The sequence below is a fragment of the Trachypithecus francoisi genome, unplaced genomic scaffold, assembly GCF_009764315.1.
Source record: "Trachypithecus francoisi isolate TF-2019V2 unplaced genomic scaffold, Tfra_2.0 Lachesis_group15, whole genome shotgun sequence".
Lineage (NCBI taxonomy): Eukaryota > Metazoa > Chordata > Mammalia > Primates > Cercopithecidae > Trachypithecus > Trachypithecus francoisi.
Genome location: NW_022681460.1, coordinates 33579318 through 33606055, shown reverse-complemented (window position 1 = coordinate 33606055; position 26738 = coordinate 33579318). Strand labels below are relative to the sequence as shown.

At 41.0% G+C, this 26738-nt stretch overlaps 1 protein-coding gene across 2 annotated transcripts in view; it reads left to right on the top strand.

The window, feature by feature from the left end:
• BACH2 (BTB domain and CNC homolog 2) overlaps positions 1–26738 on the top strand; it is a 379921-nt gene that overhangs the window by 81079 nt on the left and 272104 nt on the right. For both annotated transcript variants that reach the window (XM_033234632.1, XM_033234634.1), the window contains exon 2: positions 14668–14780. Coding sequence is in view for 1 of the 2 variants with exons in the window: in XM_033234634.1 (XP_033090525.1) it covers positions 14772–14780 (9 nt within the window). In the remaining variant the exon portion in view is untranslated. The remainder of the gene's footprint in view (positions 1–14667; positions 14781–26738) is intronic.

Sequence of the window (26738 nt, the reverse complement as noted above, 5' to 3'; positions counted from 1 at the left end):
CTCAATTTCAGGTTTTGTGTTCAATAAAATGGCTTTATTTTTCTTACTAGGTGGCTTATGATTAAACAATTATAACTTTGAACTTATAAAATCCATGAATATTGTACAGACTAAAAGGATAAAAGGGCAGTGTAAATTACTGCTTTTTACCTATCTCACTTATAGGGATTTCATATAAGATTTTGTTTGATTGAAGATTTCACTGCAAAACAAGTTTGGAAAGCCACTGTTCTATTCCTAAATCTCATTTACATTTCTATACCAAAGGTTTCATTTTGGTTTTGATGAGATGGTTTCTACTGTCATGTTAGTTCACATAAGGCAAGACTTCTCAACTTTAGTTGCACAAAATTGGAAAACTTTTCAAAAATACTGATGCCCAGGCCTCCCCACTCAGGGATCCTTGTATAATTGAGCTGGAGGAAAGGGGCCCAGGCACCAGTATTTATGAAAAGCACAAATATCTGTAAGAAAATGATTCTGCAGTGCTTAGAAAACCAGGTAGTTAACTATGAAAATACTGAAGTTTTAAATTGCTAATTTTTCTTTCTTTTTATTAACTATATTGTCATTGTTTTTCTGGGAGTAAAGCTAATGCACTTTAAAGTTTGTATTATGGTTTTGAGACCTCAAACAGCATTTAATAGATGCCATCGTCTGTGAACAATTTTCCTAAGGCTTCTGAAATTTAAAATTCCCTTTTCTGTCACTCTCTAAAAACCTACATGTGGCAGAATTTTGATGTCCCTTATTGATAGAAATAGCTAACACAACACCTATTTCAGATCATGGAAATGAGGACTGACAAGGGCAGTGGGTTTAAGAAGTTTACACAGGTAGTGGCCTTCCTGGCACCCTTGTTAGCCTGAATAAACAGTCCTCCCCTGACAAATCCTCTGTAGCTCTGCCACATTGATAAAATCCGACATTCTGGTTAATCACTTTTTAATGATATTCTTTCTTTTGTTCTTGGTATGTTAGAAACCAGCCGTTATTTTTTCAGTGTATGGGAAATAATTAACTTTAATTTCCTAATTCAGTAAAACGGGCTGATAATGCAGACCTTATTCTGAGGGGGACAGGAAGAAAAATGACCTAATTTCTATATATCAAATACATCTTCCTTCATACATTTAAAAATGTATAGAGTTATAAAGTACCTTAAATGCTGTAGAGGAGAAACTCTGGGGTAAATACTTTGAAAACACTGTGAAAAAATTCTATAAATTCTGATACCAGGTTCCATTTCATTGCTGTGTACTATTAAAACGTGCAGATGTAAATAAGCATAAGTTTTGCAGGTTGTCAATTTGTTACACACGGCTGCATGTTCTTATTCTTCTAAAGTGTCATCTCTTTCAATGTGTACTGTTTCGGGGGGAAAAAAACTCAGAAAAATACACACTTGGGATCAAATCCTTAGGGCAGAAAAAAGAATAGAAACCTGTAGTTAAGTTGGTTATTTGCAGTGGTGGTATGTCATCCTGTGTGAGACTGACGTCAGGCAGATTGAATGCAGAGGCAAACTTCGGGAGCGTGTGTGTGTGTGTGTGTGTGTGTGTGTGTGTTTTAAAGCCCCACTCCCAGAATATGAAGTGAGTATGAAGGGCACCACAGCAACCCTGGATCTCTCAAGAATGTACCTATTTTTAACATGCTGGATCAAGTGTCAGCACTCAGTAGGAGATGAGGAAGGGGTAGAGCCTGACTTGTACAGATTCCGCGGATGGTAAATGGCCCTCTGGCGTGTTTACAATACAGCTGTGCATTCTTAATGGCTCTGCCGCTGCCATGTCAGGTAAAGTTTTCTTTACACGTGATGAATGGCAGAGAATTCTTTAGCAGAGGGAGCGAAAGGAGCTAGGAGGAGGAAAGAGGAAGGGAAGAGCGGAAAAGAGAGAGAAAAAGAAACACACAGCTCCAGAGGGACGTAGCCTGTGCTTTGCAGTTGCTTGTGTGGATAGAAACCAGATGGTAAGCTGGAACACCCGCTTGGCTATCTGAGGAGCCAAACATATGGTTAATGGTCGGGAGAAATAGCTTTCAGAGCCAGGGCTTTGCTGACTGCTTCATATTACAGATTGTTACAGTGTGTCATTACATTGCCAACCTAAGTGCTTAATACCCACTGCGGGCGCTGGGCATACACTTACAAGAAGGACTTTTAGCTCTTTGCTGGCTCTAAACAGAGAAGTGACATCATAGAGAGGCTGAAAATGTCTGGTGTTGGAGGTGGGGAGGAGGATAATTTTGTAGTGGAAACAACAAATTTTTTTCTTTTTTCACAAGTCTTCACTCCACTGAAGTCTACTGTTTTCTGAGAACCTTTTAATACTAGACTGGTTCTCTCACTCTCTCAGTCTCTCTCGCGTGTGCTGTCACTCTCTATGTGACACACACACACACATACACACACACACACACACACACACAGAAGGGAAACCGAAATTCACAGCCCAGGCCATGTCCTCCAACTCCAGTGAATTTGACAGGCCCCGTTCACCTGGAAGCCACATCACTGCACTCAGAGGCCCTGCATTTGAAGTTTCTGTTTGGGGAGCTTTGGGCAACAGCAGGCCTGTGTTATCTAAGGAACTGCTGAGCCCATTCATCTGCTTTTCACGGCCCGCTTCCTTTTATTTTTAGCCAAATCCGTCAGGCCTGACAGGCGGGTAATTCGAGCCAGAGAAAGGGCAGAGCTCCAGGTCCTTTCCACAAAGCAATTCTTCTCCTCCCTCCTGGGAGGGCTCCAGACTTGGCCTGCTTCAGGCAGATGGATTTGTTGAGTCATGTGAGATCATTTACACAAAAACACAGTGAGGCAGTGGAAATTAAAAAAAAGAAAAGAAAAGAAAGAAAAGAAAAAGAGGAGGGTGGGGGAAAAGGAAAGAGGGAAAGCCAGGGGAATGCGTGCTGCCCTGCTGCTGAGGAGCATAGGAATTTTGCAATGAGGCAGCTAGACTGAGGAATGCCTAGAGTCATTTGTGTATAAGGTAATGTCTAGTTTACAGAGTGGGGCGGGCCAGGCGAGGACGGCGCCTCCAGCAGCTTGCCTCTGTTTAAAAGAAGAAGGAGGTGTTGGGAAACTTTTTAAAAAATTTTTTAGAGCAACACCCACCAAACAAAGACCACACTGTTGACAGCGTTGGGTTCCAGTAGCGGTAAACTACCAAGGGGCTGGTTTACAGAAAACGAGTTTGCTCTGTGATGTCATACAAGTTTGCTTTGTCCTGACGCCAGCATGACACTGAGGCAGCAGGGGAGGGAGAACAGGAAAATTGGAACCGTGCTCTTGGTTAATGGTTTCCAGAGATTATTTAGCAGAACTTGAACAGAGGGAGGAAAATATTGTGGAGGATTGCTGCGAGGTGTACCATAATTGTGGTAGGTAAAACAAAGTCATTACTATGGTTTTCTTGCTCAAGAAGGATTGAGCAATGACTTCAAAATGCCAAGTAAGGTATTATTTTTCCCTACCACAGTATTTATTTTCCTTTGGCTTCTAGGGCATTTTAAAAAAAGACCAACTCTTACATCATGGCAAACAGTATTAATGTTAGTGAATCAATTTTGTTTACTTGTTTATACCACAAGCCTTTAAAACATTCCATTAAAAATTGTCTCCCGCTCATTCATGAAATTCTTTTTTTCCTTCAAATTTGCTTCCATGCATTAGCTTTGTTTGGATGGGGATTTTTTTTTTTTTTTCCTTTTTGGCTGGAGTAAAAGAATGCATAAAAGAATAATGAGTAGGTTATCTAAATGTACATTCTTACAACAAATGTAATGAAAATATGCCATGTGGATGAGAGGGAATATTTGAAAACAGCAAGAAAAACAGAAATGGGGAGCATTTCAAAATAGTCACCTTGATTATTTTCATTATGATGCATTTCTGCAATTCTGCGTTTATTTAGAACCCTATTGTGCAGCTGTTTCTTTTAGCCACCCTAGAATGTAGGTCAGCATCAACATGGTTCCTCATATTTTGTTGGTATTTTAAAAGTTGAAACATTTTGCAACTTTTTCCAGACCTATATATACTTAGGTTATTTAGACAGTTTTAGTGACCATAGAACTTCACGTGTAAACTCCTCCTGTTAATAGCTACCACTGAATTTTGATAGTTGGCACTCAGATCACACCTTGACCTGGAGTAAACAAGGCACTGGTGATGTTGATGATAACATAGTCCAACATTGAAGCTGTTCCACTTCTTCCCAGGCAACTCTGATGATCTTACTCTGTGTAAGGTACAGCTTTTACTTTGCTCAAGGAGAGAACTGGTATATTTTTATGGTTGTTAATTGTTTACATTTTGGGGACCCCAAGTTGCATGATACTACATTATTATAATGTGATTATGAGTTGGCATGATTTTAAGTCTGCCTATGTCCCTGAATGTTCCCTCCCCGTCAGGGTTTCTCAATCTCAGCACTATTGACGTTTTGGACCAGATAATTCTTGATTATGGTGTCTGTCCTGTACATGGTCTCACCCACTAGATGCCAGTAGCACCCTCCCCCAGGTCATGACAACCAAAAATGTCTACAGCATTGCCAGATGTCCCCTGGGAGGCAAAACCACTCTGGTTCAGAACTTCTGCTCCACTTTCTTACTCTGGTTTAGAAGCTCACTCTTTACGTCATGAGCTGACTGCTCAGTTACTTCTAAGATTGAATTAACAGATATGAAATAATGTTTTAAGTCAGAATTCCAAGTTAAGTAGAGTTTTTGAAGGTGCAGGCAAGAGTACTTTTGAGTATGGTTATGCAGAACAACCTCTCTCTTGGAATTCCGACCTTAGCAGGTGGATCCCATCAAGACTCCCTTGTAGTGAGTTTCCCAGTGCTGTTTAAGAGGAAATGACCCCACCGTCTGAGCCAAGGAAAGCTTGATATTAGCATAGCAGAAAGGGAACTTTCCCCCAGTCACCCGAGGACAGAGCCCAGGCCCCAGGCTCACCGCCTGTATATCCAGCCCCAGAAAGAGGGCAAGGCAGCAGCCACAGTTCTTTCTTGGGAGCACAGCCGACCTCCTCCCCATCCCGGCGGCTGCGGTCTCAGAAGCTGAAACTCTCGTTAATAAGGAATGTGGAGCTTTCCACAGCTAAGGCAGGCATAAATTTCCTCTGTTTGTTTTGTGAGGACTAGTGTCAACTGCTGTAATGAGATCAGAGGAGACCCCAGGGTCAACTGCTGGAGCCGCTTTCTGTGGCTGTTCTCTTGGCTGCTTGCTGTCGGAGAACACAGTGACTCCCTGCAGACATCCCTGATGTGGTAAGGTGGTTGTGCTCTTGTTGCGTTTCTTGCCGTCTTTCTACTACTACTCTCATTCTACTAAAACATCAGTGTGCAGTCATCCGGTTCTAAATCATGGGAAAGTTAATGGAAGGCAGATTCCTTTCCACAGAACTGAGGGCAGACTTAGTTGGGTGTGGAAAATGCAGCCTTGGGAAGGAAGGTGACCTGTTTCCTTGGGGTCACTGCCTGGACCTGCTGCTTCTGGCTTAGGGTAGGTTTCTCAAGGCCTGGGCTACCCATAAGCACTTTCTCCCCCCAGTGGCACTCTGTAATGAGGATGAGTTAGTGAAAGAGTCACAGCAATTAGCTTAGGCTACAAAGAACTTAATTCTAGTTGTGGCCTAAATGGCAGCTAGAATTGGCTACATATGGGACCTAAATTGGCAGAATTGCATTTAGGGAACCCAATTCTGGCAGAATGGTATACTGAGCTCATGCAGCCTGGCCTATTTCTGACCACCCACCCCAAAAAGTCCTAAGGTATATTGGTTAAAATAAACCAATATTGGTTAAATATCTTCAAGTACATATGAGTTTTAAAGCAGGACAGGAAAATTCCTAGGTGCCAGAAGACATTGATGCCACTGGCCTTAGAGTGTTTCAGACCCAGCTATAGGCTCTAGACTCTAGGGGCTATGCTGGTTATACTCACACAAGAATTGCTTGTGAAATGGGGGCAAGAAGATTTTCCCCAGTCTCTCTGGGGCTTTAAGTCTGTGTGTTGGGGCACAGACCAGGGAGATGGAAACCCAGGATTACACTGTTTGAATAGCTCTGGGGTCCATAGTTATACTACTACCTGCATGGTATAACTTCAGTTGTTTTGTTAGACACTGGTTTGAGAGCATGGAAAGCCCTTAGGCCATAGTGGAGGCAAACACTAGATCCCTGTGGAGAGGCTTAACAACCTGGGACATGGTACTCCCTCACAAAGAACAAGCTGCACTCAGGAGATGCTGGTAATAAGAAGTACAGAATATGGCCAGATGTAGTGGCTCATGCCTATAATCCCAGCGATTTGGGAGGCCAACATAGGAGGATTACTTGAGCCCAGGAGTTTGAAACCAGCCTATGCAACATAGCAAAACTCCGTCTCTACAAAAAAATACAAAAAATTCACTGGGCAGGGGTGGTGCACACCTGTAGTACCAGCTACTTGGGAAGCTGAGGTGGGAGAATCATTGAGCCTGGGAGGTTGAGGCTGCAGTGAGCCAAGTTGGTGCCACTGCACTCCAGCCTGGACAACAGAGTGAGACCCTGTTTCAAAAACAAGGAACAGAATCTAAGCCCCAGATAAGCAGAGGTTAACAGTGAACCTCTGAGATTGTTTTTCAGCAGAGCCCATCAGGCCAAATAGAGTTTTCTTCTGCAGATTAATGAACATTTCTTCTCAAGAGGAACAAGGCATATAACCCATTCTGGCTTGCTAAGCAGTTTCGGTTGTAAGCGCTAGCCCCAGTTAAGGTGATGATCCTACTTATAGCTTGTCCCCAAGATCTTCTTGAGAATATTTTAGTTCCTTAATTGGAAACTTTTTATTGGAGAGATAGCTGGTCCCCTTAATGCTTCTTTAACAGTGCTCCCATTGCAGTGGGTCACTCTGAAGTAACCCACCAGGCTGTTTGTTATTTCACTTTATCACCAAGTCTTGGGAAATATGTTTGCCTGAATTGTACAGCAAACCCTCCTTCCCCCCACCAACGGAGAGGGAAGCTGAAATTATTTGGAGGGCTCTGGGATTCTTTCAGCATAAAATCAAAGAAACCCAGGTAAATAAGACATGGTTAGTAAACATTTGTTCTAGATGAATATAATTCAGCCTTCTCAATCCAAAGTGAACAAATGGATCAAGAGTCACCTGGAATAGCCACTATATACTCCTCATGCAGTGGCATGCACTGTTGGCAAACATCAGTTGAGAATGCTAAACTTAATGCATGATTCCTTAATTTATTAATAAGACAATGAAATCTCTTGTGTTTAATTTTTTTTCTTCTGAAGTACTCAAAAAGCTGTTGCTAGTAGTACCCAAATAGTGCCTTGCTGACCTAAAAGTATGCCATGCTTCTTAAGAAAAAACTCTTCAGTATTTATTCTTAATTTGGCCTTCTATAAAGTTTAATTTCAAAATATTCTGACCAAGCGAGAAGTAGATATGGATATTGACATTAAAGCATCAGAAGAGGAGAGAATGAAAGGAAATAGGTTCAACTGGTGCCGGACTTACGGGAGATCTTACCAAACATTATAATTAATTTTGGCATATATTGAGTGCTTACTGTATGTAAGGCAGCAGGATAGGTGCTGGGTATTTGGGTACTAGTACTAAATAGACAAGATCTCTTCTCGTGAAATGCTCAAAACAATCCTCAAAATAAGAGGTATAAAGAATTTCCTCCAGTTTTAGGGATAAAGGAACAGAGACTGAGAGAGAGCCAGTAACTTGCCAAAAATCACATTCCGAGAGGTGGAGTTGATATTCAGACTGACTTGGCCCCTATCTGTCTTTGCCCACTCTTCTCCCTGGCTTTCTGTGGGCAGTGAAGCCCTAGCAGTACAACCCAGAGGGGCCAAGAGGCAGGTGGAGAGTTTTCTCCCCCAGAGGTTTACAGGAACAAAGAATCCCCTGACTAACATAGAAGGTGTGCAGTAGAAGAGGCAAACTAGCCAACCAGACCCAACACCTACAAAATTTCCAAAGTATTAGCATGAGTTTCCAACATTAAAACAGCAAATGATTTTATGCAGTCTCTCACCTCTGTTTCTTGAGTATCAGAAGCTCTTGGCACATGGGGCTTGTTCCTGCTTTGCTGGGGCTAGAGCTAAGTGGCAGACTCCCCAGATGCCCTGTTCCTCACTGTCTTCCCAGACCTGACCTTTCACTCATCTCATTCTTTCTTGACCCCTGCAGTCATCTGAATTTGTGGCCGCTGGTTTAAATAGTCACTTAGGCAAAGGGAAGTGGGTCGGGCCAGGTAACCTCTTGGGGGCCCTCTGTGTTGTGCCTTTAAATTGAGATAGTCCTAAATCACTGGAGACTGCGATTTACATTTTACAGTGATAGCCCTGAATCTAAATATTAGATATCCTGACTTATGATTTGACCAAGTGCAAGAAACCCCTAGCCTGTGTGCCAGAAGTGGGTGTATGAAAGTGATGGACACTCTACCACTTGTCACTCTTGGCCCTTTCCTGGCCTCTGTTTCTCCCCATCTGGCTCTCGGACCATTTGTGTGTATGTGTTACCAGCAATGTGTCTCTCTTTTGTAATTTATAATCCTCTTGTTTCCTCCTCTTTATCAGCATTTCCTATTGAACTACAACTCATATATTAGTTAAAATTTCAGAACATTCATTTTCAAATTACCTAACCTATCCTCGGGGAGGAAGGCTATTGATGATGCTTGATGGGAAGATGCTCTTGTCATTCTGGCTTAGAATGTCTGTTTTCCATGGTATGCTGTGAAGGCAGCACACGGGAGCAACGGAGAATGGCAAACGTCTAGTCTCTTGAGGCAGAACCATGTTATAGTGTGTTTGCTGCCTCCATGTGGGGGTGGCAAGGACACTGAAGTCATGGAGAACCACAGCCACACATCTGCTGTAACTTTGAGGATGGAGAGGGACCTGCAGGAATCTCCTTGGCAAGCTCCGCCCTGTTCCTCTTGCCTCTTCTTTAGGAAGCAGGGAATGAACCAGCCAGTTGGAAAGAAGGTGTGTGTGCACTAGGGGAAGGGGGCAGGAGTCTAGCTTCTTTGCCTTTGGATCCATTAATCCCAGCACCATGCCCCCTATTGTAGAAGGGAGGGATTAGCCTTTCTGTAATAAAAATGGCCTTATATTTTTTCAGTTGAAGGTCTCCAGTTGAAGATTGTCCAGACTTAACTTTGAAGCCATGTCAATTACTCCACCCCTTAAAATAGAGTAGAGGAGATTAGGGATATTGCTCTCACCTGTCCATCTGATTTCCCAAGTTTCTAAGTCCTAGATGCAAGAGCATTTTTTTTCTAGACTTCAGAGCCTGTTCACCTTGATTACTTCATTATTCCTTCTCCAAAAGCTCTTGGGCCTGGCATAGGCCCTCATGCTCCAGCCCTCTGCCTAAGCTGCTGGACATGGTGGTGGGAAGGGTAGGAAAAGAGTCCACCCCACAGACTGGCCTCATGGTGCACGATGTCTAAAAGCTAGTGAGACCTTTAACCCTACGAAGAGTGACCTGCTCGTTCTTGTTGGCCTGTCTGTCTCCCACAGGAGTACCTGAGCTCCCTGGCTTTGACAGAGATTACAGAAGGCTTCTAGAATGGACATCATAGAAGGGGGTGGGAGTTGGAGTGGGGAGAAAAACCCAACTCACCATATTCTATTCAATATTGGCAGTGTTAGTTGCATTTTCAAGGGCCAAGAGAACACACACACACACACACACACACACAGCCCTTGACACTTTCAAGCTTCTCTTTAAAGAGCATAGGGTTAAAGGTGACTTATGTTATTCTCAGCATACCTCTATACCACATTAACAGTGATACAGGTAAAATAGGCTTCTCTCCATGGTAGATGGAAGTTGGGATGGTAAATAAATAGTGGTGAATCAGGTAGGCCTGGTGTTTCTCCAACTCCCATTTGCTGACACCTGAGACATGAGAGTATAACCCCAGAGAAACCATGGGATGTGCAGTTGTCACCAGGAGCCCGAATCTCTGGGTCCTTCCATAGTGAGGACCTGGCTGGTGTGGGGCTCTTGGCCATGTTACCAAACCTATCTCTGAGTGTCTTTGTTTGCTTACCTGCCCTTTGTTTTTCTCCACTCTTTGTATCTTTCATCTTTTCTTGTCATTTCTCTCTTCTTCTTAGACTTACTTTATCTCTGCCCCCACCTCCTTTTTTTTTTTTTTTTTTTTTTGTGAAACAGAGTCTCACTCTGTCACCCAGGCTGCAGTACACTGGTGCAGTCTTGGCCCACTGCAGCCTCCGCCTCCTGGTTCAAGCTGTTCTCCTGCCTCAGCCTCCCAAGTAGCTGGGATTACAGGCCTGCACCACCACGCCTAGCTAATTTTTGTATTTTTAGTAGAGATGAGGTTTTTCCATGTTGGCCAGGCTGGTCTCATACTCCCGACCTCAAGTGATCCACCCATCTCAGCCTCCCAAAGTGCTGGGATTCTATAATTCCTGCCCACCTTTCTTCTTACCCATGCTTCTGTCCACCTGGAAAGACAAATTATGTTTTATTAACCTTTTAAAAGTTTTGGAAGTCTAAGATTGACCATTGAACCGACGGTTAAGATCAGCTGAGTGGAAGTCACACAGGGGCTTATGGGATTAACTTTCTCAAGGCACCCTTTAAAGGCATCTGTAGTTTTCTTTTGTTCAGTGCTAGAGGAATCAAGCTTTTAAAAAAATGAAAGGAAACATTGAATAATAAACTAAAAAAAAAAAATTCTTGATTCCACCACGGTAACTCAGGTATCTTTTCCCCTAATGCTTTATATTTAAGATGCAGTCTCCTTTTTTAAGCTGTAGATTTCGCTAAGCTTCTTCATAAACTGAATTGGCTGCAAAACAGCCAGGTTCTCTCGATTTCAAAGGAGATAGAAAGTACTTGATAGAACAAGGCCAGTCTTTTTGGTTGCTGTCCAGAAGTGAACTGACCCAGTTTCTAAAATTGTCGTCTGTTCTGAGGCGTTTTCTGTTAAATGGTGGTCTTGGTCTGTGCGTGTGTGTGTATGTGTGTTGTTTTGGGGGGGTGTTGTTTTGGGGTGTGTGTTGTGTTTATTTTTTATTTGTGGTCTTTCACATGCTTTAATTCCATAGTGTCTTGAAATGAAGTCTCTTCTAGTCCAGGGTCTATTGCTTATTTCAGCAAGAACCAAGAAAAATTCTTTTACCTCTCTGTGTCTGGTTTCCAAATTAGGAAAACTACCACCCAGATTGGTATTAGTATATTAAATGAGAGTATTAATATATAAAAGTGCATTGTACAGTTTGGGGTACTATACAGTTGCATGATATTCTTAATATTTTTAAAAAGATTTATAATCCTGGCATTTAGAGATTTTCCTTTTTAAAAGAACTCCAAAGACAACTGCAACAATTATTAACATTGTTTTTAAGACCCCACACTTAAAAGTCTGTATCATCCTAGGCCCTGTGAGTGATAGCAAAGAAAAAACTCTTGTAACGTTTGTTTTAAAACGTTCTGTGTGACTAATGTTTCCCTCAAAGGGTTTTTAGCCTCGTTCGGTTGTAAAACAACATACATGAGAATGACATAAGAACGGTTGGGGCGGGGGCAGGAAGGGATCTGTAATCAGTTTAGTGCAAGTTATTTATCCAAGTTCTGAGAGTACGGGGATTGTGGCATGATTGGAGCTGGGTGGGGTTCCTCAGGGAAATGATGTTCAAGAATCCTTGTCTGTTTGTTATTATCTTCTTGTGCCCACATTTCCTGTGTTGATACCAATGTGTACATAGAAATTGAATTGTGACATGAGGCATCTTTGCTAGGCATTTGGGCAAGCTTTCCAGTTAAGTTCTGGGCTGTAGTTTTTAAATGGATTGATACAGACATTGAAAAGGAAACAGCATGTATGAAGTTCTACTTTAAAACTAAGAAATTTATTAGCACCTGCTTCTAGAAATCGAAAGAGTAAAAGTTATATGCATTATTTTTTTTTCAGTCACTTTAAGATCAATTAGAATTAGATATTGAATTTTCTTGACTTTGAAGCCATGATTACCTGGACATCATGTACATGTGGAGATGTTTGGATGTATTCATGCTACAAAGTTGGAATTCCAGGAGCTCTCCATGTTGTACCTTATTCTTAAAATATGCTGTTGCTGTGACTGAATGTGGTATTTTCTTTTTTTATTATTATACTTTAAGTTCTGGGGTACATGTGTACAATGTGCAGGTTTATTACATAGGTATACATGTACCATGTTGGTTTGTTGGACCCATCAACTCATCATTTACGTTAGGGATTTCTCCTAATGCTATCCGTCCCCTAGCCCCCCACCCCCTGAGAGGCCCCAGTGTGTGATGTTTCCCTCCCTGTGTCCATGTGTTCTCATTGTTCAGCTCCCACTTATGAGTGAGAACACACAGTGTTTGGTTTTCTCTTCTAGTGTTACTTTGCTGAGAATGATGGTTTCCGGTTCCCTCTATGTCCCTGCAAAAGACATGAACTCATCCTTTTTTATGGCTGCATACCTTTCCATGGTGTATATGTGCCACATTTTCTTTATTCAGTCTATCATAGATGGGCATTTGGGTTGGTTTTAGGACTTTGCTATTGTGAACAGTGATGCAATAAACATATATCTGCATGTGTCTTTATAGTAGAATGATTTATAATCCTTTGGGTATATACCCAGTAATGGGATTGCTGGGTCAAATGGTATTTCTAGTTCTAGATCCTTGAGAAGTCGCCACACTGTCTTCCACAATGGTCGAACTAATTTACACTCCCACCAAGAGTGTAAAAGTGTTCCTGTTTCTCCACATCCTCTCCAGCACCTGTTGTTTCCTGACTTTTTAATGATTGCCATTCTAACTGGTGTGAGATGGTATCTCATTGTGGTTTTGATTTGCATTTCTCTGATGACCAATGATGATGAGCATTTTTTCATAAGTTCGTTGGCTGCATAAATGTCTTCTTTTGAGAAGTGTCTGTTTATATCCTTTGCCCAGTTTTTGATGGGGTTTTTTTTCTTGTAAATTTGTTTAAGCTCTTTGTAGATTCTGGATGTTAGCCTTTTGTCCGATGGATAGATTGCAAAAATTTTCTCCCATTCTATATGTTGCCTGTTCACTCTGCCAATAGTTTCTTTTGCTGTGCAGAAGCTCTTTAGTTTAATTAGATCCCGTTTGTCAATTTTGGCTTTTGTTGCCATTGCTTTTGGTGTTTTAGTAATGAAGTCTTTGCCCATGCCTATGTCCTGAATGGTATTGCCTAGGTTTTCTTCTAGGGTTTTTATGGTTTTAGGTCTTACATTTAAGTTTTTAATCCAAATGTGGTATTTTCTTTGGAATCTGTATTTCAAATAGCCAAGGAGTGATTTGCAATTTCCTCTCCCTATCGTCTGATTTATAAAAGGAATGTAGTAATATTATGTTCTAGAATAGTAATGTGCATGGAGTAGGAGTTTATCTTTGAAAATGTAAATTGCAAAATCATTTTCTTAGCAGTGAAAGATGTTAATATGGGGAATACAGCTTTGGAATTCTCCATGTCCCCAACTTAGTTAGAAGACATGTCATTCTCCAATGTAGACAAGGCTGATTACTAATAACTAAAGATGGTTATGGTAGGCTTGTGGGGTTATGAGTACTTTTTTATTTTCCTATTGAACATTTTCTATGTTCTTAATATATTATAATTAAAAATAGTGTATTTTTCATTTTTAAAAGCACTGCAGTTCCAGTTAAACCTCCAATTCCATGTATTATGGGAAGGTACAGATGTATAAATCCTTCCTAGATGCAACTTAAAAAAAAATGCACAAATTGAGTATCAGGAACCTTACAATGTTTTGCTCTCCTCTCAGTTCCACCTGTAAACACCTTTCAGAGGAAAAGGCTACAAATCCATTTAAGCAATTGAAGTCATTTAAAAAATATTTTCCCCTAATATTTGACAAATTAACCTTGAAACTGGCCAGGTATGGTGGCTCACACCTGTAATCCGAGCACTTTGGAAGGCTAAGGCAGGAGGATCACTTGAGCTTAGGAGTTTGAGACCAGCTTGGACAACATGACAAAACCCTGTCTCTATAAAAAAGACAAAAATTGGCCAGACGTAGTGGTGCACGCCTGCAGCCCCAGCTGCTTGGGAGGCTGAGGTGGGAGGATTGCTGTAGCCCGGAAGGTTGAGGCTGCAGTCAGCCGTGATCATGCCACTGCACTCCAGCCTGGGCAACAGAATGAGACTCTATGTCAAAAAAAAAAAAAAAAAAAAGACAAAGAAGAACCTTTTACTCTGAAACGTAATTCATATGAATCAAAAACTTCATGTAAAGAGTAAATAGCATGAATAAAAACATGGTGGACTATTTTTCTATTTGGGGTGAATTGAACTGTTTAGTTCATTTGGCCCATGGAAAGCTGACCTCCTGAATTCCCTTATGGTACACTGCCTTCCTAGGAAATATGTGGAAGTTCTAGCTGTTGAGTCCTGGCAGCCCCCATTTGCACTAGCTGCTTTTCAAGTGCTCAGTAATAGCCACATCTGACTAGTGGCTACCATGTTGGACAGTGCAGACTTGGATCATTGCCATCATGGCAGCAAGGTGCTGGACATGGCAGTGCTCTGTGCCTTCCTGGGCACCAGCTGATGGATTTCTTCTTTGTTTATTTTCACAGTGCAGCTGTCTGCTTCAGAAAGTGAGGGCTCCAGGAATGAGGAGAATCTTCAAGAGCTGCCTCGCATTGTGACATGTCTGATCCCTTGCTGCCATCCCTGCAGCATGAACAAGGTAAGAGGTACTTTGAGGAATCAGCACTTGTATTTCCTTTATGGTACCATGATTTTCTGGAATGCATATGTCTTTCCACGATGTGAAGAGGTTGCTTCTCCTGCCAGAAGCGTTTCAGAGTTGGAGAGTCGTGTGATCCCCCACAAGCAGGGTCACAGGTGCTAGTGGCTACTCTGACTGCATAGTCCTCTGGAGGTGTCATTTATACTTGCCAGGGGCCTCTGAGTGGCTGAAATACTGGGTTTTAGCATAACTGCCTTGGCATGAATATTGGAATATTGAGACTCTGAGGCTAGATTTCCTGGGACTAAATATCACTTTTTCCAGATGCTAGTGTCAGTGACCCTAGGCAAGTGGCCTGACTTCTTGGTTCCTCAATTTCCCCATCTGTAAAATGCTGATAATAATGGTACCTACCTGATAGGATTATTGTAAGGATGAAATGAGTTACTACATGTACCAGTGCTTAATATAGTGCCTGTCCACATTACAAGCACTTGATACATATTTACTGCTGTTGTTTTTATGTTGGGGACACTATTATCCCTTAGACATAGTTGCAAGAGAGTGTAGGGTGCATCTTTTCCATTTTTATTTATTCCCTGATTACATTGGTGAGTGGCGATTTATTACCAGATGGGCACTGTGGGAATAAACGAAGAATACAACTTGAGACATGCCTTCAGCATGTGCAGACTATCTTGGGGCAGCATAGTGAGTGTGTTCTCTAACAAGGTATGTACCAGAAGCTCTGGAGGCACAGAAAAAGGAACACCCAACTCCGGGGAATCTGGGAAGGACAATGTAGAGGAGGTGACATTTGAGTAGGATCCTGGATGAGAAATGGTAATTTCCTGGACAGGGAAGGTAGGGCAAGGCATTCCAGGTAGAGGAATGTGTTTAAGCACAAAAGCATATGAGAAAGCCTGGTGTGCTCAGAGACCAGCAAAGAGTTTGGTATGACTGGAGCAGGGTTTCTCAGCCTTGACACTTGATATTTGGACCAGGTAACTCTTTGAAGTGAGGGACTGTCTTCTGCATTTTAGGATTTTTTGTAGCATCCCCTTCCCTTCACTCTAATTGTGACAACCAAAAATGTCCTCAGATTATTGCCCAATGTCCCATACAGGGACAGAATTACCCCTTGGTTGAAAACTACTGCACTAGTGGAAGGTGGTCAAATATAAGCCCAGAGAAGGAGGCAAGGGCCAGATCCTATGAGCCACTAAAGGATTTAAAATGGGAGAGATTTTTTCAAAGGCCTACGAAAACAGGTGTGTTATTATGGGCCTGTTATATGGATTGTGGTAGAGTTGGAGAGCACTGTTTAATGATTTGGTTTTCAAAAGAGCATATGGAATCTCTAGGCTTTAGAAATTCCATTTACCTTGTTGAAATTCTTCTACTAAAGGACCCTCTTCCAGTGGTGACTTTTCTCATGGTCATTTACTCAGCCTTCTCATGGGCAGGAAGGGCCCTGGGAAGCTTCAGGGATTGGAGAAAGCTGAAAAAGCCCTCTGTGCACTTACCCTATTTCCCTAGATGTAAGTTTTATGGGAGACATTGGCTGCTTTATCCTATCTGAAGAGACCAGCAAAAAAACAAGCAGTTGTTTCTGAGGAGTTTTCATTTGGCTGAGCTTAGCCAAAGAGAAAGAAACCAGAACTGAGTTTTCCCACTTCAACCCCACCCCAGCTTAAACACTTGGCGTTAAGCCGCATTGGAGAAGTGAGCTGTTGGAATACTGGAAAGTAAGCAGGTGTTCTGCCCCAGGGTCGTGACTGGAGGTGGGGAGGAGGGGAGATCCATGGCTGCAAACCTCTTTTGGCTCCTAGTATTTGGAGTTTGGTGTATTGAAAAGCTAAGGCAACTTTTTGGAAATCTGTTATCAGCAAATGCAGTTTGCTGTGACAGCTCCGCCCTAAGTTTCTCCAGAGCAACCCAACATCTAATGTCGTGGATTCACTCACCATACACAGCTGGGAACCAGACTCCTCAGAAATGTCAAGTCTCAGTAGGTGTGTCTGTTGCTTGGGATGTTATGTTCTGCCTGAGTGGCTCAGTACGTGCTTTATTTTATATTGTTTTCATTGAAAGTAGTGATTAAGCACGATGTGTCACCTTCATAGGTCAGCATTTTTCTTATGGCTTTCTCGGCATAAGACAAAGAATAGGTCACTCTCTGGGGAGGAAACAGCTCTTCTCAGCATAAATAAAACCAGAGAATCTCCTCCTCAATTATGGTGTTAGTTGGAGTGCTAGAAATATTGTTGTGGGTGTGACTGACATTCTAAGTGGATTTGTTCCTAGAAAGTTGGAGACATTCGAATTGTGCACTCTCCTCTTCCTCAGACACACACTGTAATGCTCTCCTTTCTTCCTAAACCCCAGCTCACTGATGGGGCACTTCAGTTAGGGAAGTGTACGGATGGAGGGTGGCCCTGGTGTTCTAGGGTCCTTGTTATTCCTGTGAAGTGCCAGGGTGATGCTGATTGCAGTTAGCCATTGACAGCTCTCTTTTGAATCCATCGCAGACCATCCCTCTAGAAAATACAGAATCACCAAACCCCATGGCACAAAGGGATTAGCGATTGGTTGCACTAATTTAACAGGACTACCCTGATACCTCATGAGTTACTGTCCACCAGGTAGGGCCTTCATTCCTCACCTTCTTGAGCTCCGATCTGTGCCAGGATCTGAGGAAACACCAGAAAGGGGTACACTTCTGGCCTTCGGATAGCTAGCATGTTGGTATATCACTGCTGGCTAAAAACAGAAACAGAGGGCATTCCTGCGCATAAGGCCCATCATGAATCTGCTGTCATCCCGGAGGCCAGTCTACAGGAAATATGTCAGTGTACATGGAATATGATAACAGACTCATGGGTTTACACAGAGTAGACAGCCTCATATTTATTTATTCACCTTTTAAATTTGTAAACAGGCATTAATGGTTGTAAATTCTGAGCCTTACGTATTAAGGAAATTGTGGGGCACATATTTTCCCAGGGTATGCATTCTCCCAAACCCTCATGCAGACTTGACCATCCTTCCAATGTTTATACATTCTTCGCAGCTTTTTGCAAGAGCTGACTTTCCAATCTTTATGTTGATCAAAAACTTCATAATTGCAATTTAACCTTTTTTTTTGAGAGAAAGAGAGGGTCTTGCTCTGTCACCCAGGCTGTAGTGCTCAACCTCCCGGACTCAAGCAATCCTCCCACCTCAGCCTCCTGAGTAGCTGGGATGACAGGTGTGTGCCAATACACCTGGCTAATTTTTGATTTTTTTTTCTTTTTTTTTTTTTTTTTTGAGGCGGAGTCTCGCTCTGTCGCCCGGACTGGAGTGCAGTGGCCAGATCTCAGCTCACTGCAAGCTCCGCCTCCCGGGTTTACGCCATTCTCCTGCCTCAGCCTCCCGAGTAGCTGGGACTACAGGCGCCCGCCACCTCGCCCGGCTAGTTTTTGTATTTTTAGTAGAGACGGGGTTTCACCATGTTACCCCAGGCTTGTCTGGAACTCCTGGACTCAAGCAATCTTCCCACCTCAACCTCCCAAAATGCTGGGATTAAGCCACTTGGTGTAAACCACCACACCTGGCCAAAATTTAACTTTTAAATTCTGTCAAAAGTATTTCTACTACTTTCTTGGTTATTTTCTTGCTAATATGTATAAATATATATTACATATAGTATATTTGCCAGTTTCGGGTTTATTTGTGTTACTGCTGCATTACCATGCTATAGAGAAAAGATTTCAGTGTATCACTTAAAAACCATAGCCAAATGGGAAGCCAATTGAACAGGATTCTGTAGAGGCAAATTGTGCAGGATGATGTACATTCAGTGCATACCGACTACTGCGTACATTCACAGAAAACACACTAGCAAGAAAAGTGTTGTTCTCCCCTTGAAAGATCTTTCCTTCTTAGTAGCAACCTTAGGATTATGATCCTTTACTCGTCTCCCTTGTGGTCACTGTTTTTTATAAAGGCATGTCACATGCTATTCTGTGCTTTAAATTTATGAGGACACTCCATCTGATTGAAAAATAATTGATTTTTCCATTGTTGTACAAAATGACCCTCTCCCTTCCCCCATCGTGAAAAAGAATCTTCTTGAGAACTGTTTCTTCCTTGTTATGTTCAGATCAAGCCGGATCTGATTTTTATTGCTTTGGACAAATGCCAAAACATCAAAATGAAGTAGAGTAGTGCCTCTTGTCTCTTTTAGTGGGTGGATGCCACTGTTTTGCTTAATGATCTGCCTAGCAGAATTTTTTTTCTCTGAATATTTTCCAGTATTCAGCACCACATCCTACTGTCCCAGGTCTGAGGCAGTTTCATGTTTACACGCAGATCAATATCTCTACAGTAAACTAAAAAGTAAAACTGAAATTTAGTTTCTACCTTCATTTGGAGTTTTTCTTACATTGCACCTCCTTCATATGAAGCTGTGAAGTCCAGACTTTATTATCCCTGCCTCGCTCACCCCAAACCTGGCATATACATAGCTCTAGTTGGTAAAACATCAGCTCCAACACATATTTGTCAAGTGGATACTATATGCCATGCACTGTGCTTGCAAGAAATACATTAGTGAATATAACAAAGGTCTTTTCTATCTAAGACAGCTGCCGTTCTGGCAAAGGTAAGAAGAGTCATCATACCCACTGGTTTAATATTTTAACATAAAACTAATGTCAACACTTTTTTCATTTTAAACTTCTTATACTCAAAGAGCAAGTTAACAGAGCTACTAGAGGTAGCATAAGGAATTGGCAAATAATAAACATAAAAGATCTCTCTCCTCTCCTTTCCAGGACACCCTCAATGGTTTGTTTCATCAAATGTCCAATCTATATTTAATAAGCCTTAACAGTCATTTTTCTGAAGGCATTGGCCAGGTCCTCCTTGTGGCAGACTTTAAAGAGCTATTGCAAGGTTTAAACTAGTGACATGGAAGAAAATACAACTAAAAATTAAATGATCTTAGAATAAAGAAGGCCTTATTAATTTCTAGTGTCAGAAACTATCAAGGAAGAGAATGTACTTAGCTTTGTAACACTTCAGAACTTCTTTCAATCAAAAGACATTCTGAACTGTTCTAAAAGATAAAAGACAAGCTGGGGCAGTATTTACCCATATATGAGAAAGAGTTATTAAGTGTTCTTACAAATTGTATAGATTTATGAGATAAAGGTAATTACACTAATAGAAAATGGGCAAAGAACAGAAAGGTAAGACCAACAAAGAAAGAAATATGATCAATAAAATGGAAGAAAAATGTTCAATCTCAACAGCAATCAAAGGAAATGCAAATTAAAATGATGAGATAGAATTTTTCACCTATACAATTGATGAGGATTTGTAACATTTACCTAGTGAAGTTGGGAGTAGGGAACATCAGGCTCTCTCATACACAGTTAGTGAAAGAACACGTTTCTTAAGGGGACTTAAATAAGATATATCAACTCTTAAAAAATTGACACACCTTTTGTCCCAGAACTTGCATTTCTACAACATTAACTCAAAGAGAACCACCATGGATGTGTGCAGAAGTTTAGCTAAGATGTTCATCACAATATTCTTAAAATAGTAATTTTTGAAGGTAATAACCATGGTACAGCCATACAATGAAAATGCCAAGGAGGGATTGAGGAATACTGAGTGACATAAAAAGATGTTTTAAATAAATTGCGAAGAAGATAAGTTATATAACAGTATGTGCAGTCTGATCATATTTCATTTTTTTGAAAAAGGTACAGTATGCACACAGAATAGATTGCTTATACATATCAACATATTATGAGCATTATCTTTATTTTGCTTGTGTGTTCTAGATTTTCTTAAGCAATGTGCATTTCTTTCACACTAAAAATATTTTAAAATAAAATATACTAAGTATCTTTAAAATATGAACTTCACGGTGGGGCACAGTGGCTCACGCCTCTAATCCTAGCACTTTGGGAGGCTGAGGCGGGCAGATCATGAGGTCAGGAGATCGAGACCACAGTGAAACCCTGTCTCTACTAAAAATACAAAAAATTAGCCAAGTGTGGTGGCAGGCGCCTGTAATCCCAGCTGCTCAAGAGGCTGAGGCAGGAGAATGGCATGAACCCGGGAGGCAGAGCTTGCAGTGAGCCGAGATCGTGCTACTGCACTCCAGCCTGGGTGACAGAGCGAGACTCTGTCTCAAAAAAAAAAAAAAAAAAAAATGAACTTCACTGCATTTTAAAAATATGCATGATAAAAAGATCAGAAGGCTATTACCCAGAATGATGACCATGGCTTTCCCAGAGGGTGGAAACAGGACACATTTCTTCCTTTTTTAAAAAATACTTTTTGGTATTTTCAGCTTTTCTACGATATTTGTGTATTTCATTAACAACTAGAAAAGAAACCAAACATTTAAAAAATAAGTACTATTTTAGCTGTTTTGCATTCGAGGTGCAAATTGATGAAGATATTTAGTAAGCAGATAAAAAACAGAGTGGTCAAAACAGAGATTTGGACCTAGGGTCATTCTGCTTGGCATATTACCAGGAAGGATCATTTTAATATACTAATGGTTTGGGGGCAGTAGTGAGTAGAGAAATGCTCTAGAAAAAGATGCCATCCTTTGATTCAGTAGCTCAGTTTTTTAAAATGAACAGTACATCCTCTTACTCAGTACTGTGCCATTTCTTCGTTTACGTGTTCAAAGACACTGCTGATGTGTACAAGTTTGAACTAGACCAGTGGTTCCCAAACTATGGTTTGGGGATCCTTGGGAGGGACACTCTTATACCCTTTCAGGGTGTCTGCCTGCAAGATAAAAGCCATTTTAATAATAATACTAAGATGTGATTTACCTTTTTCACCCTTTCTCTCTTGACTATACACAGTGGTGTTTCAAGAGACTGTGACATGCAATGGCATCACTTCTGGGATGTGTGCCTGTGTTTTCATGTTCCAAAACTTTCTTGAGCTTAACCTCTAGTATGGCAAACATTGATAGAAATAACTCACATAAACAAAAGCTCTTTAGGGTCTGCGATCATTTGTGAGCCTGTAAAAGGGTCGTGAGATGAATTTGAGAACCACTGAGTTAGACTGTGCCTATGTCTTATATGTGGCAGGCTTTCCTCTAACAAGAATCTGGACCCTCAGTCCTGGTCAGTGAGTGCCCTTGGACATTGTAGCACTTCTGTTCTCACTTTCTACATTTTTAAGATATAATTTCCCTTAGCTCTTCAAAAAAAGTTCATTTTTATAGAGTTTGTGAAGCCAAAAAGAAACATTGCTGGCACCAGGCCACTGTAGCCCCTCTGTTACATGTACATTGAGTCCTGTCGAATGTGAGGTTCATGGAAGTGTTAAAGGCCAAGTTAGACCTCCAGACTGTGTCTCCACCTGCCTTATACTGGGAAATTCATGATGTTTCAGGAAGAAAATAGCACTGTAACTCCCTCCTGAGAGGTATGGAAGTACATATTTAAAATACAACTTACCATGTAATTGAGTAGAGGGTCAATTTGGCATGAAAGAGAGATAAGACAAATTTAAAAGAATTAACTGAATATATTTATGCCCATTTGCCTTTAAAATGTGTGCATGCATATAATGTGTGTTTGTATAAATGTGTATGAAACATATACATTCCACAGGATTGCGCCCTAAGTTAGGTAGACTTCTCTCTGTACACAGTCATCTTGACTATGGAGCTACAGTAATGCTTCTATTTCAGTCCCATCTCTTCTCCTCCTTTCTGCCTAACCAGAAACGTATTTCTGTTGTTCTCTCTTTGTTTGCATGGCTCACCAAGAAATCTCAGAGCAGTGTGTGGTGAAGCACTGGCTGGTGCCTACTTCTCCAAGAAGTAATCTGTATTAACGTGTTCTCACACTGCTAATAAGGACATACCTGAGACTGGGTAATTTATAAACAAAAAGAGGTTTAATGGACTCACAGTTACATGGCTGGGGAGGCCTCACAATCATGGTGGAAAGTGAGGAGGAGGGAAACTCCCCTTAATAAAACCATCAGATCTCGTGAGACTTATTCACTGTCACAAGAACAGCATGGGAAAGACATACCCCCATGATGCAGTTACCAGTTACCTCCTACCAGGTCGCTTCTATGATATGTGGGAATGATGGGAGCTGCAGTTTGAAATTTGAGTGGGGACACAGCCAAACCATATCACAGTCTTCATGTTCCAGGGCTTATGCTGAAAATCTGAACCTTTTTGTACAGAGAGTTTGAGCATCAGATGAATGATTGTGCTGGAGCACCTCAAAGTGAGCTCTAGCTCTGAGACTCTGTGCACCCACTACCATGTCATATGGACATGGCAATGCCTTGTCTTGAGTGAAGGGGTCATGTGGCCTGATGTAACATCTCCTGATAAGGTCAGAAAAGATGAAGGAGAGTCTGAACAGGTAGGAGGTAAATTAAGGCTTCAGAATAGAAAAGCTGAACTTTGTGTTTGTGTTAAGACCCTATAGGCCCCAGAGAAGAAAGGATATGTTTTGACATGACTGTAATATAATTTCAAGTCTGTGAGGCCTAGCTGTGAATCATGATAACTTCTTTGAAATACGTCTACAGCTACTGACCATCTGTCAGGTTCTAAATGAGGTCGGAGGAAAGTCGGTGGACGAGTGGCAGGCAGCTGAAAGACCAGTCAAGGAATCTTGGGGCGTTTCAACATGGCTTATTCTCTCTAGGCACAAGGGAGCCGTGCGCACAAGCAAGCCATGGGTACAAGCAAGTCATGGGTGTGAGCCTGGGGACGAGCCACGAGTACAAGCCGTTATGTACAGCGTTAGCAGGGTAATTATACCTTTTACAGACAATAGAGGCTCTGAGTCAAGCATGAGCACACATGAGTGATTACTTAATGCACCTCACATGGCATGGTTACATAACACGTGGAGCTGTGTGCCTGCACTCCAAACTCGCTGAGTCATGCTGGACTAGATGTCTGCCTCGGCCTATTCTTGACCACAGCTCATCCATTTTCCTTACACCATCAAACAGGTTTCATTTGTAGGAAAGATTATATTCAGTCCCACTTCATTCTCATTGCTGGTACTTTCACACACATCGTGATTGTTGGTTTTGAAATCTTGTTCATCCTCATTTTTTGAGGATTTAAAGAGGAGTGCCTAGTATTTTCTTGATTAAAACAGGCTTCGCTTCTCTGCGCCCCCTGCCCCATACCAATGGACTGCCCTGGGCCATCCTTCATCGGGAGTTTTAATTGCATGTTGACTGAACAGGTAGGTTCTTGTCCTATATCATCATGTTGGACTAAGCCCACAAGAGCCTTGCAACCCCAGTAAAGAGGCCCTTTGGATACTCAAAGTGTGCTGCTGCCTTTTTCTTCATGACTGGTAATGGCTGGTTTCCTACAACAGCGGCCAGGGGATTCTGACCTTTATGAATCAGACAGACAAATGTTTCTGTCTTCTTTCTCCAAGTCCTCAACTTTGCCCTTTTTCTCTCAATTAGTACGCCTTAATAGATATAATTAAGAGAATTCTACTTAGTTAATTGGTGACTGGAAACATGATTATTTAGGTACTTAATCTGTGGTTTGTCCATCTTTAGAATATTAACAGTTGATTTTTGCCTGATTTTACAAAGGTATCACCTCAGTGGGATTGTTGTGTATGAAAGGAAATTTATAATGAAAAGATTGCTTCCAATCCAGCTTATTAATTTAAGTACCTAATACTTTAGATTGGCTTTATTTTCCCTTCATTTTTGTGATACAGAGGCCTTATAACGTATAGCTGCTGGTATTCTTCCCAGCTTCCTATTGTCCTTTGTCTTCATAATAATAATTGCTACCCTCTTTTACATTTTTTCATTTTTAAAATAAGCCTAACAGTATTTTCTATATTTTCAGAGAACATTGTGCTTTTGAATATATGTACATCATTGGCTTTGTTTTTTAAAAATCTCATACTGTGTGATAAGATTAATGTACTAGAAAAAAAGGTAGAGATGCCTATTTAAAATAAATACATAAATACATAATTTGCAGAAACTCCTCAGTTACTGTTCAGAAGACACATATTTCTAGTCTAGTAGACATCTAGTAAATGATGTTTACTTTTAAATGCAGAGATTTGATTTGACTAATCATAGTTTATATGTTCTTCTGGTTTATTTGGTTTTCTTTTCTATTTTTTTTAGTGGAATAATTTTGTAATTTCGTACCACTCTCAAACTTTAATAGAGTGGCATTATCTTGAGGCTAGTCTCAGTTAGATATAAATATAAGCAATTAATTAAGATAACCAACCCTAGCCAGAGAGATAAACTATCATCACATGTCATAGTGATCAAGGAGCACCTGTTAATTAGAACAGTAGGAAAACTGCAACCAATCATGAAAAAAACAGTGTTGGGTGAAATTAACAATATCTACGTTTCTTGTTATTTCTTAAATCCAACTCATAAACAATTTGCCGTGACAGCTCTAGGCTGGGATTACAGCATTTGGGATGAGGTCTGATTATAGCTAAAAATAGACATGTGTATTGAAGATAAGAAAAGGAATATTAAACAATTGAAATTTTGTGAAAGACTGATGCTGTTTCATTGTAATAATTTCCCCAAAGGCACATTAGTAATGCTAAATACAGACTTTAATAGACTTTAATAATGTGTACTTTAGAGGCCTGATACACAAAGGAATAATGTATAAAACATTCATTATGAAAAATTGCTACCTTTTTATTTAATAATAAATCTGTTGAAACAAAACCTATGGCATTATGTTCCTGGCTATTAGCAGGCTGAATAATAATTGCTACCCTCTTTTACATTTTTTCACCTATTCTAATCAAGTTGCAATCATATTTTCTTATTTGTTCCATGAATGAAATGGAGATTAAAAAGAAAAAAAAAGTACTTGGATTGGATGGACCCTTGTTCAAATTGTGGTGCATTCTCTCGCTACCTTCGTAATCTTGGACAAGTTACCTAACATCAAACTCTGTTTTTTTATTTGCAAACTGAGGATTGTTCTACCTATCTAACGAGGTAGGAATATGTTAAATGTTGACACAGTGGAGTCCCTATGTAACAGACACTCAGAAAATGCTTTCTATTATGATTACTTTCTACATCTATTTCTCTTTATATTGCTTGTTTCTTTGATGGACTGTAGTGGAGGAGCTGGAAGGGTGTTGAGAGTAGGAAAAAGCAATTAAAAAGATACCTTAAGCAGCTCTGTAGCCAAGCCTTGCATTGGATTTCAATTTGATTTTAATGTGCTGCTGCTGAGAGCCATGCCGTTGAAAAAGAGAGAAGAGTAAGAAGCAGATGCTCTTAGAAGAACAGTGGGGTGTTTATCTCTTTTAATGAGATAACATCATTAGAGTGACAAAGTGCAGCGAATCAATACTCGAAATGGACTGGCGCTATCTTCCCAAAGTGTGCTGATTGTTACACTTCACGGCCTTAGAATCTGCTGAATCACGAATTCTGTCTTAACTGTTAATAGAGCCGCTGGCTTTGATCTCACAGAATAGATCCACACCTTAGGGATCTCCAGAGGAACAGGAAAACAGACTAATAAGATAAATGAGAAAAATCCAAGGTGATTTATAAACTGCCCTGTCATCAAGGAATCTCAGAGAAAGGAGATTGGGCTTGTTTTTTTTCTTGGACTTCTTTAAATGGCTACTCATAACTGCCTTCCCCTCCACCCGCTCTCCTTGCTCTCTGTCTGCTTCTTGGTGTAATGTCAGAAACGCTAATCATGTCAGACTGTGACACTGACAGCCCTGACATTCACAACAAAGAGACAAGAAGGAGAGAGAGGAAGAGGGATGGGGGAGGGGATAGGTGAGGAAAAGCAGCAGGAGAAGCATTATTTTATTGCACATAAAATCCATAGCTGCAGAATCACCCACATCTGGACATATCATATCCAAGGAAAATCAAGGAAGGCTCAAGGTG